Genomic DNA, 12402 nt, shown 5'->3' with positions numbered 1-12402 from the left:
AGTACGTAGTAGCTTTTACATCAAAAGAAGTCATTTGAATGACCAAATTAAAAAGGGTATGATTGTCGTAATACCTCTAATATATGTCAGATTATTTTATACAAAATTATAGCAACTGCATACATCAAACCAAAGAAAGGAAATTATATTTATATATTGTAGCAGAAGTAGTCATTACTTAGGTGATAATGTGATATGCCATGGTGCAGCATACACAATTTACTTAGGTTTAGGCAGAGTCATAATCACCTCGAATACGGGTTTTGAAGTGTTGCCAATGGAGCCACTTATGTATCCCCCTTCTTCGCAGGCCTTATTCACCAATTTCCCATTACTCAGCTTGTTGTCAAGAGCTTGCCATATTCCTACCCTCTCTGCCTGCTCATAGTGCCCTGCTTCGCGTATTTCAGTATACACCTATAACAAAATCTTCAACGTTACAAGAGGATTTAATTTCCATCGTAAAATTACTAGCCAAATATGTCAATTGGTGCATACAATCAATCATGCAGCCCAAAAAGACAAAAAGCGAAAGAACAAAAAATTGATAATTCACTTAGAAGTGGTGAAATAAAAGTTTTAGAAGTTTTGGTGGTAAAAAACATTTTTTTGATGTTTTTTTGGTGGTAAAAGTCAAAAAATCCTAATAATAAACCTATACAAGATTATAACTCTTTTTATCCGGTAAAATATAAAGGTGCACCTCCTATCACAAGAGAAGCGGTGGTGGGGGTGAGGGTAAGGATCGAACCCTAGTCACAAGGAGGAGTGGAGGGACTAAATACTCAGATACAACAAGATCGTAATGCTAATAGTCTAATAGTTAATTGCTTACCTTTGTTTTTATTTAACTTTTTAAAAAATATAAGTATATATACCTGATTGGTGGGACCTGAAAAAGTGTTAGAAAATCCCATAAACCAGTGTTGTTCCTTGCCTTGATTGTTGAAGGCAGAGTATACAATGCCGGCTCTTGAACTCTTATCCTGGTTATAGTATTGACCGTGCAAGAACGCACCCCACTGCCCGTTCGCAATTATCACCGGGTACGCAGACTCGCAAACACGTCCCTTCCAGTCACGAGCAACCACGAATATAATAGTGTCACCAGTCGCATTGTAAATCAGACACTTTGTGCTCACAAAATCGTCCCCAAATCGACACTGCAGCTTCTCCACGTAGTTTCGAGCATCCACGGCCTTGCCCTCGGCGTTCGCCTTCTCTAGCGCAACCTTGGCTCGGTCTTGCTGGGTGATCGAGTTCTTGCCTAGATATTCAGGCATCGCTCTTAGGGTTGCCACGGTAACTGGAGTTCCAAACACGTTTGAGCCCATTGTCGTTAATTTTCAACCTGCAAAGATGTGTTATGTTACAAAAAATTCATGTTACAACAATATAGTACATACAAATATAATAATCATTTTTTAATGGCTCAATAACTCTTGAGATATAATTGTAAATTGTATTGATATGATATTATTCTATCATTATATATTAGATATTATTAAAATACTAGTATTAAGATTTAAGAGAAAGTATTAAAAAACAAAAAGATATTATTTTAATATTATAGTGATAAAATTCTAGAGAATATCTTGCGAAAGATATATGTGATAGTTTAAAGATATTAAGATTAGGGGCGAAGCCAGGAATAAAAATCTATGGGGGCCAAGAAACGATAAAGTTACCCCGAAAAAAAAATGAAAAAACGCTCATAGTGGGAATTGAACCTGAGACCTCTCTCTCAATAAGTCACCAAGAAAAACTCCAACAAACCAACTGAGCTATTACTATCATCATGATATATAGAACAAATATTAGCTATTTATTAGTTATTTTAGGGGGCCAAACTATATATTACTTATATCACCAATTGGGCCACGGGGGGCCGGGCCTCCACCAGCCCCCCCCCCCCCCCCCCCCCCCCGTGGCTCCGCCCATGATTAAGATATGTAGTAATATTAGGGCTTGATATTATTAATTTGAAAATCGTTGAAGCTATGAAAAGCATTTGGGGTAGATTTAGGTTCTAAGGAACTTAAATTCTTGTCTAGTTCCAATAGGTTGTAAAAGTCTTGCCTAAATAGTGAAGTAGATTTAGAAAATCCCAAGTGGTCATAGTTTTTCGTCTTGTTTGGTGTGCAAGAAGTTTTTACGCTAAAATGTCTCATGCAGCTTTATTTGTTTCCACTAGTAGAAAAATTGAAAAAGGCAACGCTCATTGGCCACCGATTTTTGAAAACCGGTGGCTTAATTAAGTGGCGGGATGTGGCAAAGAACAATTGCCACCAGTTCAACCAAACCCGTGGAAAAAATTGGAAAGGCCACCGGTTTGAACCGGTGGCAATAATGAGTTTAAAAAAAAACCCGGGCTTAGTTAAAAAAAAATAAAAAAATAACGGACCCCCCCCCCTTTATAAACCCCTGACCCTAACTTCCCTCTCCCTCAGCCTCTCTCCTTCACTCTCCCCTCTCCTCCTTCTCTCTCCTGTCTTTTTCTCTCTCCTCTCCTTCTCCTCTCATGCGATCTCTCCGGCCTCCTCTCTAGTGTCTCTTTCTCTTTCTTCTCCTTCTCTGTCTCTCCTCCGAACTCACTCTCCTCTCCATCTCTCTCCTCTCCACCATCTCGTCTCACCACCACCACCACCACACACCACTACTCCACCGTCTCTCTTCACCCTCGTCTCTCCTTCTCTCTCCTCTCCTCTCCTCTCCTCTCCCTCGTCTCTCCTTCTCTCCTCTCACCCTCGTCTCTCCTTCTCTCTCCTCTCCGTCGTCTCGTCTCACCTACCGCCACCACGGCCGCCACCAAGTCCAAACAACAACAACACCCTCGCTCAGTGCATGCATGTTTATGGGTTTAATTATTCAAGGTTAGGGTTTATGGGTTTAATTATTTTTGTTAAATGTCTTGATTTTTTTGGGTTTGATTGTCGTAATATTGTTAGGAATTGATGGGTTTAATTGATTTTGATTCGTTTTTTTTATTTTTAATTTCTGGGTTTTTTTTTATTTTGAATTGATTTGATTTTGAATCGATTTTAATTTCTGGGTTTATGGGTGTAATATTGTTAGGAATTCGATTTGAAGTAGATTTTTTTGATTTTATTTTTAATTTCTGGGTTTTTTTTTACGAGTTCTTGGTCATCAATTTCTGGGTTTAATCGATATTGATTCGTTTTTTTTTTATTTTAATCGATTTAAAGTCGATTTTTTTGATTTTAATCGATTTGATTTCATTTAAGTTCTGGGTTTTTTTATTACGAGTTCTTGGTCATCAATTTCTGGTTTGTTTTTTTTGTTCTTGGGTTTTTGTTTTTAATTTTTTTGGTTTTTTTTTCTGGATTTGATTTTATTCGATTATAAAGGGTACATGCAGTTGTTCTTGGTTTTTGTTTTTTTTTCGCATCTTAATTATTTTAATCGATTTTTTTTTTTTTGGATCAGGTATATTGATTTAGATCTAAAATTGAAGAATCAAGCCGAAGAATCAAGAATCAAGATACAAGAATTTTGATTTTGATGTTGTAGTATTTTTTTTTGATTTATATTGTAATTTTTTTTATATGTTGTAATTGTTCGGTTTATTGTTTTTTTAGGAAATACTGATCGATTTTATTGGTCGATCTATATTGTAATTTTTTTTTTATTATATATTATAAATTTTCGATTACATTCATCGATATTGTTTGATTTGTATTTTGATGTTCTAATTTTTTTTTTGATTTAATTGTTCTATTATATTTCTTTTTGAAAAAAGCCAAAAAAATAAAATAAAATAAAATTACATAACATGTACATAGCCACCGGTTAACCGGTGGCATTTATATTTAATACAAAAAAAAATAAAGCGGGAATTGTTTTTTGCCACCGGTTAACCGGTGGCAATACTAGATTTTGCCACCGGTTTTGAACCGGTGGCTTTTTATTTGACTTATTGCCACCCCCAAATGACCACCGGATCAAAACCGGTGGCATAGGGGGGTTTTGAACCGGTGCCCAAATGGTTTTTTCGCCTAGTGTTCATAGCATTAAATGTTTTTATGCAAAAATTTAGGAACACTAGTTCCTACACAATTCACCCCCTCTTGTGTGCTCCATCCAAATAGTTATTTTGGACAAAATACGTCACACTATCACTAGGGCATTACAATTATTTGAAGAGAGGGATTGTAAGTACACACGTGCTCTCAATCTTTGCCATTAAGCTAAGACCTCATTGGTTGCAAACTTGCAATGGAGAAATTTGGCATTGTGATTACATAGAAAGGAAATTTTATTTATATGGTACAGGTTTGAAAGCTCAGTTCATAACTGAGTTATTTAACTGAAACATTAACATTAAAACCAACAAATTAAACAAACTGATCATATGAATAAAAAAAAAGGGCCTTATTTGATCCCAAAGCTTCAAGGATGCATTGTAAGTGCATCTACCAGCTTATAGGTGTTTACTAGAGAATGGCCCAAAACTAGTTTCATACATGATATTACTCCGTAGCAGTAGTAGTCATTACTTAGGTGATAATGTGATATGCCATAGTGCAGCATACACAATTTAGTTATTGGCTTTGGGCAGAGTCATAATCGCCTCAAACACGGGTGTCGCAGTGTTGCCGATGGAGCCGCTCACGTATCCCCCTTCTTCGTTGGCCTGGTTCACCAATTTTCCTTTACTCAGCTTGTTGTCAAGAGCTTGCCATATTCCTACAGACTCTGCTTTCTCATAGTGCCCTGGTTCGCGAATTTCAGTATACACCTGTAAGTAATTAAAAGTTTTGTTAACTAGTATTACGGTTGACTTTTTTCACTTTTTATATATGGTTTTGACTTGATTGATTTACTAATCTATCTATCTATCTATTAACCTATACTAAAAGCGAATCCTTCAATGACACTTGGCACAATGTCATTTCTTCTTTTCCCGCCAATTTCATTAATTCCTAAATTTATTATATTATATTTTTATTATTATTATATTATATATAATATAAAATTATTTCCTTATTATATTCTTATATATTATTATTATTATATATATTATTTAATGTTTAAACACACGAAAAGGAATAGTTTAGTACTTCAATACAGAGCACTTCACCATGATTCTAGAATCCCAAAGATTAAACATCTAGAACTTACATACTCTTTCTCTTTTCTTTTTCTTAACTGATGTTCTTTTCACCTCTTCAAACTTTGAAAGAAGCAATTTTTAACACTTCGGAGATATTTAGGTACAATTACAAAGCATCATCCCCATTTTGTAACCCTTAATTCCGATTCAATTACAGGTTAGTGTTTTTTATTTTTCATTTTTATTGCTCTTGAATCAATTTATCAACTTTAATTTTTTGGATTGTTGCTATATTTTTTATTTTCATTTTTGTTTAAATGTTTTAGCTGAGAATTTTATGAAATTTAGGTTTAATTTACAATGTTTCAATTTAGGTAGTTCGCCAATTGATTGAAATTGAAATTGCATAAAAGAATTAACTTCTTTTTTTTTCTTAGGATTGATTATTATTCTTTACCTTTCTTGAATCGTTTTAGTAGTTTATGTAATACAATGTTATGTTAATATGAGATTTAAAGGAATATTTCAGCATTTCTATTCAATCAATTGTAAAGAAGACAAGTAGTTAAATTTGGGAACCAATTAAAGAAGAACATAACATTGTCAAATTATATGGCTGTAGATCAAAGTCTTAAAGCGGTGAAACAGATATGACGAGCTCCAGATGGTTAATTTGTGGCGGCATTCATGGAATTTTACGAGTAAAAAATTTTAATTTTACATATTTATATAAGATCTATTCCCTATATATAAACCATATATAATCAATTGATTATTCTTTATCTTTCTTGAATCGGTTTATTATATTTTTTTTCTTAGTATTGATTATTATTCTTTACATAATAAATATATACATAGTAATTATATCAACCATATCATTCACAAAACAGAAATAATTAATGTGAAAAGGTAGTATAAAATTTTTTCAAACTTCCAATATTATTTTTATACTCCACAATACTATCTAAATATAGTTGTAATTTTCCACTAAATATAAAAAATTTTAATTTTACATATTTATATAAGATCTATTCCCTATATATAAACCATATATATTCATTGATCACAATTAATTTGGGTTTTAAATCATTTTTATACTGTTCAACCATTATTATTATATTGTTTAACAATAATTATCATTCATTCATGACTGAAAATTTAGTATTCATCAAGGACATAAGTCCTACTACTGAGAATGTAACGTTGCGAGTTAGAGTCATCCGTTTATGGGCACTATCATTCTCCAATCCTGCTGATATCTATTCTATTGAGATGGTGCTATTGGATGAAAAGGTATTATTGTTTTAATTATTAAAAATAAATTAACATACAATCGACCAATTTTATTTCTGCATGTACTATATTTCGTTATTACATTAATTTATAACTTTTATTCTTTTTATGTGCTAGGGTGACAAAATACATGCTATAATTAAAAAGCATTTATCGTCAACGTTCCAACATCAACTAAACGAAGGCGAGATATATAAGATATCAAATTTCTCTATTGGTAAAAGTAGTGGGGAATACAAGCCTACTAATCATGCATACAAGATAAATTTTCAACGTTCTACTAGCGTTATTGCCTTTGCTGGAGCGAACATAAATGCATATGGTTTCGAATTGGTGCCCTTTGATGCAATTCTTTCAAATAATTTGGATAGCAACTATTTAGTGGGTATGATATAATTTCATTAAAAAGAATTTTAATGTATAGTGTGATCAATTTTTTTTTCTTTTTTTTTGTTGGAATATGTTCTAACAAAATTTTAAAAATATGTTCTTCGTATAATAGATGTCATTGGCTATATTTCTGGAATTTTAAGTACTGATGATCATTCAAAGGATGGCAAAAGATCAATTTTAAGTCTTATGTTTTTCATAGTTTTGATTAGTTTTAATGTGCTTAAATTACTAATTGAATCGGATAAGTTAAGATTAGCTTGCTGATGGAATTCGTGAAATTTAAATTCACATATGTAGTACAATGTTTAGTTTGGGTTTGATTATTTTGCTAATTGAATTTGTTAAAGCCTATATTTTTCATGGTAATGATTTGTTTTCAATTGCTTAAATTACTAATTGAATTGGTATGTTTAGATTCTTGAAGTACTAATGCTTTACTTGCGATTGGGTTTGTTAATTTTAATTAATATATTTTGTCCTTATAAATAAAATATATGTACCCACCACGACCTTATATATGGATCTAAAAGTTTAACTATAGAAATGTTGGATGGTATTTTTTTTTTTTAAAAAATCAATATTAAAGAACAGTCTTGAGACAATATCTTTAAACTCATTAGTTTATTTATGTATTAATGTATAAAATTATAAAAAATGGCCAAACATTTACTAAATTAACTTCCAATTCTCCGTAAAAAAAGAATATATTAACAATACCGATTATAAAAAGGTTGTCTTATATTATGACCATTATTAATCATAATAATAATAATAATAATAATAATAATAATTTAATTTAATCCGTGCATGGCACGGGTCTTACACTAGTGTAAGAATATAAAAAGCAAATGTTATTTTATAATACATTTTTGGATTCGTTATAATGTATACTTTCATAATATCAATTTTCCTATAATTTTACTTGTTTTTTTGAAAGAATTCCTATGGATTTACTTGCATATGATTAGATAAATTAATTGTCGAAGTCGTGTTTCAACATGAGTGTTTAGTGAAAATGTAACACTTATTTGTACCATACATGGAGAAATAGTATTTTTTTTTTTTTTTTTTTTTTTGAGTTTGCCCCATCCGGTTCACCGGAGCTTAGCTCCGACTACATCCGGATCCGACCCGGGTTGCACACCTAGCTTATGGTGGGTGAGTCTCCCAACAAGAGTTTTCTGCATTCGGTGAGGCTCGAACTCGAGACCTCCCTTAAGCGACATCAAGCTGCTTATCACTTGAGCCAACTCTTGTTGGTGGAGAAATAGTAAATATGAGTATACTGAAAAATACAAAAAAGAGAAGTTAGCTACCTTGTTGGTGGGGCCATCATATGCGGTAGAAAACCCCATGAACCAGTGTTTTTCACAGCCTTGATTGTTGAGAGCAGAGTAAACAATCCCAGCTCTAGAATACTTCTCCTGGTTATAGTATTGACCGTGCAAGAACACACCCCATTGCCCGTTCGCAATGATCACCGGGTATGCAGACTCGCAAACACGTCCCTTCCAGTCATGAGCAATCACAAAAGTCATAGTATCACCTGTTGCATTGTAAATCATACACATTGTGCTCACAACCTTTTCCCCAAATCGAGACTGCAGCTTCTCCAACAAGTTACGAGCATCCACGGCCTTGCCTTCGGCGTTCACCTTCTCTATTGCAACCTTTGCTCGGTCTTGCTGGGTGATCGAGTTCTTGCCTTGATATTCAGGCATCGCTCTTAGGGTTGCCGTGGTAACTGGAGTTCCAAACACATTCGACCCCATATTGGTTAGTTTCCAAACCTGCAGAATGTGTATAGTGTTGCACGTTAAAAATAGAAAAACACAAATATTATTCGTTGCTTGACTTAAGCAATGTATTAAACACGGGCCTGGGCCACACCCGCAAACCAAGAGAGAGGGTTCACTTTACAAGTCCAAGAAGATTTCATCCCAAAACCATATGGCAATAGGAGGAGTAGCCCCTTAGCCTTATAAAGTGATTAACTCTCTCATCTTAAACCAATGTGGGACACTTACATATGATAATACACTTCAACACAATGCAATAATGTGCAACTTATGGACAAATCAAATATTTATAACTTGGTTATTGCTAAGATTATTTAAAGAAAATTACGAGTAGTAGTCAGGAACTAACCTGATGAATGAGCAAGTGAAAAGATGATAATAAGTGAAAGGAAGAAATAGCTTTTTGAGGTGAGCTTATTTGGTGCAAAAAAACACTTTGCCTTCTAAACCTATTTATAGAAGGCTTTGGAACCCTCTACCTTCTTTTGCACATGCATAATTTTAACTTAACTCTTAATTAGTTAGAATTTAGAAAGGGGTAGGTAGAGCGAGCCACCTCATCTATCCATAATATTCCGTATTTAAGTGCTTTCATTTCTTTTCTTTTTTTTTCTTTTTTACTATGTTAGTTTCTATAATATAATGTGCAGTATGACTTAGCTCCCATTTAGTTAGTTTGATGGAAAATATTTTCAATGAAAATTTAGTTTTCACGATGAGAAACATATTTTTAAGAAAAATTACAATTGTAAACTAATTTTTCTTTATTTGATTGTTAGTGTGATTAACCTTTTTTTTTTTTTTTTTTTTTTTTTTTTTTTTTTTTTTTAAAGGTTGGATATGTATTATTTCATGTATTGCCATCCACTCGTCCCAGAGTTTCATGTACTGTGTACATATTAGACCTCTTAGTATACTAACTACTAAATAAATACGTAGTAGGAGATTCTATACTTGGTAGAAAATTATTCACTTAAATAAGGTGTCATGGTCTTATTTCATTAAGGATTATAACCTGATCTCCTAATTAGATAAAATTTTACTATGTAATTGTATTTATATGCAAATTTCTATAAGGTAAAACACTATCATGTGGGTCTTCTAATTAGCTATGCCTCGATAATTTATAGGCCTATCAAACCATCAAATTATCAAACCAAGGGAGATTATTAGAAAACCAAGCAATTGCAATAGAGTTGATAGTATACTAACACGAGAATATAGATTATATAAAGTAAAATGTTTTTAAATTTTAATAGCATGAAAGTTTTTATAGGAATATGCACTACGCGATACATCACATGATCATGCATGTCTATGAAACTTCAGGCACAGATCACATTGCATATACATCCGTTTATCTTACAAAAATTGTTTATAAAAATCGTGAAGGTTGAAATCTGATGTCCTTTGATCCTTATCACTAAAAAAAAGGATATTGATGGTATATGCTATAAAGATGTGGCATCGATCTATACATCATTTGCAACAAAATTAGTCTATCTCTTGAAATGTTTTTCACGTTTACTAAGTTAGGTTTGTAATTAGTAATATGACAGAATATCTAATTCAAGTTAATTAGTTTTCCCATTAAAAAGTCAAATTAGCAACATGGCCTGGTCATTTTATATATTATATGACTGCCTCTACTCTCTAAGATAAGTTATTACGTGTATATTTTTTAGCATACTATTCGAATTAAAATTTGTAATAAGATCATATCTTGACCCTAGATTAATATTTAAAAAGAAGTTTCTAGTAGTAGATACCCAACTCATCACTGGAAACTTTAAAATACTACCACTCCTATACATTACTTACATTAATATTTAAAAAGAAGTTTCTAATAGTAGATACTAGATACCCAACTCATCATTTAAAACTTTAAAATACTAGGGCAGCTAACGCGCGCGATGCGCGCGTCATAGCTAGCCATATCTTGAAGGTTTTTTTGGTTTGGCTTTTAAATCACAAAATTAGTTAAATTAACAATAAGAGAAATTTTTCCTAAAAAAAACAATAAGAGAAAATATGTAATCAACTATATTTAGGTGGTATAATTGTTTAAGACAACTAACATTTATGAAAGCATAAAAGTACATAAATATTTTAGAGGGTATAGTTGTCTAAACACTATTCATTAAAATAGCATCTACATATTAATGAGGGTATGTATGTAAATACACATTTTGAAGGGTATAATTGGCATTACACTATTCATAAGAGTATGTTTCTACTTTTTATAAGGTAGGGAATTCTACTCCTATACACATCGTAAGTACTACTTACTACTAATTGACTGTTGGTGTAGTGGTGATTGGAACTACACTTGATATGGAGAATCCGTGTTCAATCCCCCACAACAACAATTGAGAGGGGACTGAAACCTAACCACCTAAAACTGATCCCCGAATCCGAATTAGCCCAAAAGGTGAACCGAGTGAAACACCAAAAAAAAAAAAAAAAAAAAAAACAAAAACAAAAAACTAAATACCGAATTCTATCTAACTTAATCCGTTGACAGTCCATAAGAAACAAATAATTGGTGCTTATATTATACAAAGTACATAAACTAACCAAGTAAAGCTTGATCTGGAAAAAGTTTTAACTTAGAGGTATTACATTAATCGATCTCGGACACCCAACTTGCGAAAAAGAAACTCGAACTTAGCTTTTTCCAAAGCCTTATTAAAAATGTCAGTCAACTGAATCGCCGTAGAGATATATGAAGGTTTAATCGTCCCATCTGTAATCGCATCCCGAACAAATTGACAAACACTTAATAAAGGGATGAAGGGAGTAAAATATCCTAATTCAATTGAATCATATTTACACCATTGTGTGGAACTCAATGCTACACGTATGTGTGGCAAGCTTATTGAGGGTATGTTCTGTTCACCTTACATTCACTTATTTTAGGTGTAATAAGTTCATTTAAGTTCAAATAAATTCAGTTCAAGTTTAATAAGTTATGATAATAAGGGTTACCAATTACAAATTACAACTAAATAAGTTTTAATAAGGTCTAATAAGTTAAGATAAGTTCAGATTAGTGAAAATCAAGTGAATAGAACACAACCTTAATTAGTATTTACAATGTCGAAGGGTTTGGACAACCACCCTCTCCTTTCTTTCGCTATTGTTTTCGCATAAGATATGTTTTTTACTAGAAATGCAAGGAATTTTTTTTTTTTTTTTTTAAAAAAAAAAAAAGAAAAGAAAAGCCTTGTGTAATTTGTGAAAATTAGTACTAAGGATCTAAATACCTGATTAACTTAAAGAGCAAGTGAAAAGAGTATATGATGTGAATCAAGAGGGCAATTATTCTGAAGAGCCAATTACATTGATTGTGAGTCCAATAGGGTTCGAACTTGGAGGGAAAAGTCAAGATTGGGTCACTTGCTTGGTGATCAAGGAAAGAAGTGAAGAGAGGTGACGCGCGTGTCAGCAGGGGCGGCGCGTGAGGTGGGCTGGTGGCGGCGGCGACATAAAATGGAAGAAATTTTATACTTAGTTTTTGTTAGAGTTTTGCTTACAAGTTTTTACCTTTCACTTGAAAGGGTTTTTCTTGGTTTAAGCACTTAGAAATAAGTTTATTTTCTGTTATTTAGTTGCTATAAACTTCCTAAGTATATTAGAAAAGTTTTTAGTTAATTAGAGTTTGTTTAGGATTAGTTTCCTATTCTAATTAGAAGTAGTTTCCTATTTTGTTAGGATACTTGGGGGACAAGGTTAGGGGTTTGTCCTAATCCTTGTAGGGATAGAATCAGCTTATTTTTAGTCTATAAATAAGGGATTTTTGTGGCCTTTAGAGTCATAGAAAATCAGATTAATTCAGTACAA

The 12402-nt window shown here is 32.6% G+C and overlaps 2 protein-coding genes across 2 annotated transcripts; both read right to left on the bottom strand.

Annotated features, from left to right (window-relative positions):
* Positions 1–219: 219 nt before the first annotated feature.
* Positions 220–1334, bottom strand: LOC145610080 (23 kDa jasmonate-induced protein-like). Its single transcript, XM_081665342.1, has 2 exons — positions 879–1334; positions 220–417 (listed from the first exon to the last, which is right to left on the bottom strand). Exons 1-2 carry the CDS (start codon positions 1332–1334, stop codon positions 220–222), a joined length of 654 nt encoding a protein of 217 aa, XP_081521468.1.
* Positions 1335–4558: 3224 nt separating this feature from the next.
* LOC145610989 (23 kDa jasmonate-induced protein-like) lies at positions 4559–8532 on the bottom strand. Its single transcript, XM_081666238.1, has 2 exons — positions 8077–8532; positions 4559–4759 (listed from the first exon to the last, which is right to left on the bottom strand). Exons 1-2 carry the CDS (start codon positions 8530–8532, stop codon positions 4559–4561), a joined length of 657 nt encoding a protein of 218 aa, XP_081522364.1.
* Between the last annotated feature and the right edge of the window lie 3870 nt (positions 8533–12402).

The sequence above is a fragment of the Chenopodium album genome, chromosome 24 (genome assembly GCF_948465745.1).
Source record: "Chenopodium album chromosome 24, dcCheAlbu1.1, whole genome shotgun sequence".
Lineage (NCBI taxonomy): Eukaryota > Viridiplantae > Streptophyta > Magnoliopsida > Caryophyllales > Amaranthaceae > Chenopodium > Chenopodium album.
This window is presented reverse-complemented; position numbering and strand designations above follow the sequence as displayed.

What these genes read in the sequence shown, in the direction of transcription:
- LOC145610080 (XM_081665342.1), bottom strand. Translation starts at nt 1,334, where the DNA reads ATGGGCTCAAACGTGTTTGGAACTCCAGTTACCGTGGCAACCCTAAGA. An exon ending in TTTCAGGTCCCACCAATCAG is followed by an intron (nt 418 to 878) that starts GTATATATACTT and finishes ATTTTGTTATAG; the next exon opens with GTGTATACTGAAATACGCGA.
- LOC145610989 (XM_081666238.1), bottom strand. Translation starts at nt 8,532, where the DNA reads ATGGGGTCGAATGTGTTTGGAACTCCAGTTACCACGGCAACCCTAAGA. An exon ending in ATGATGGCCCCACCAACAAG is followed by an intron (nt 4,760 to 8,076) that starts GTAGCTAACTTC and finishes AATTACTTACAG; the next exon opens with GTGTATACTGAAATTCGCGA.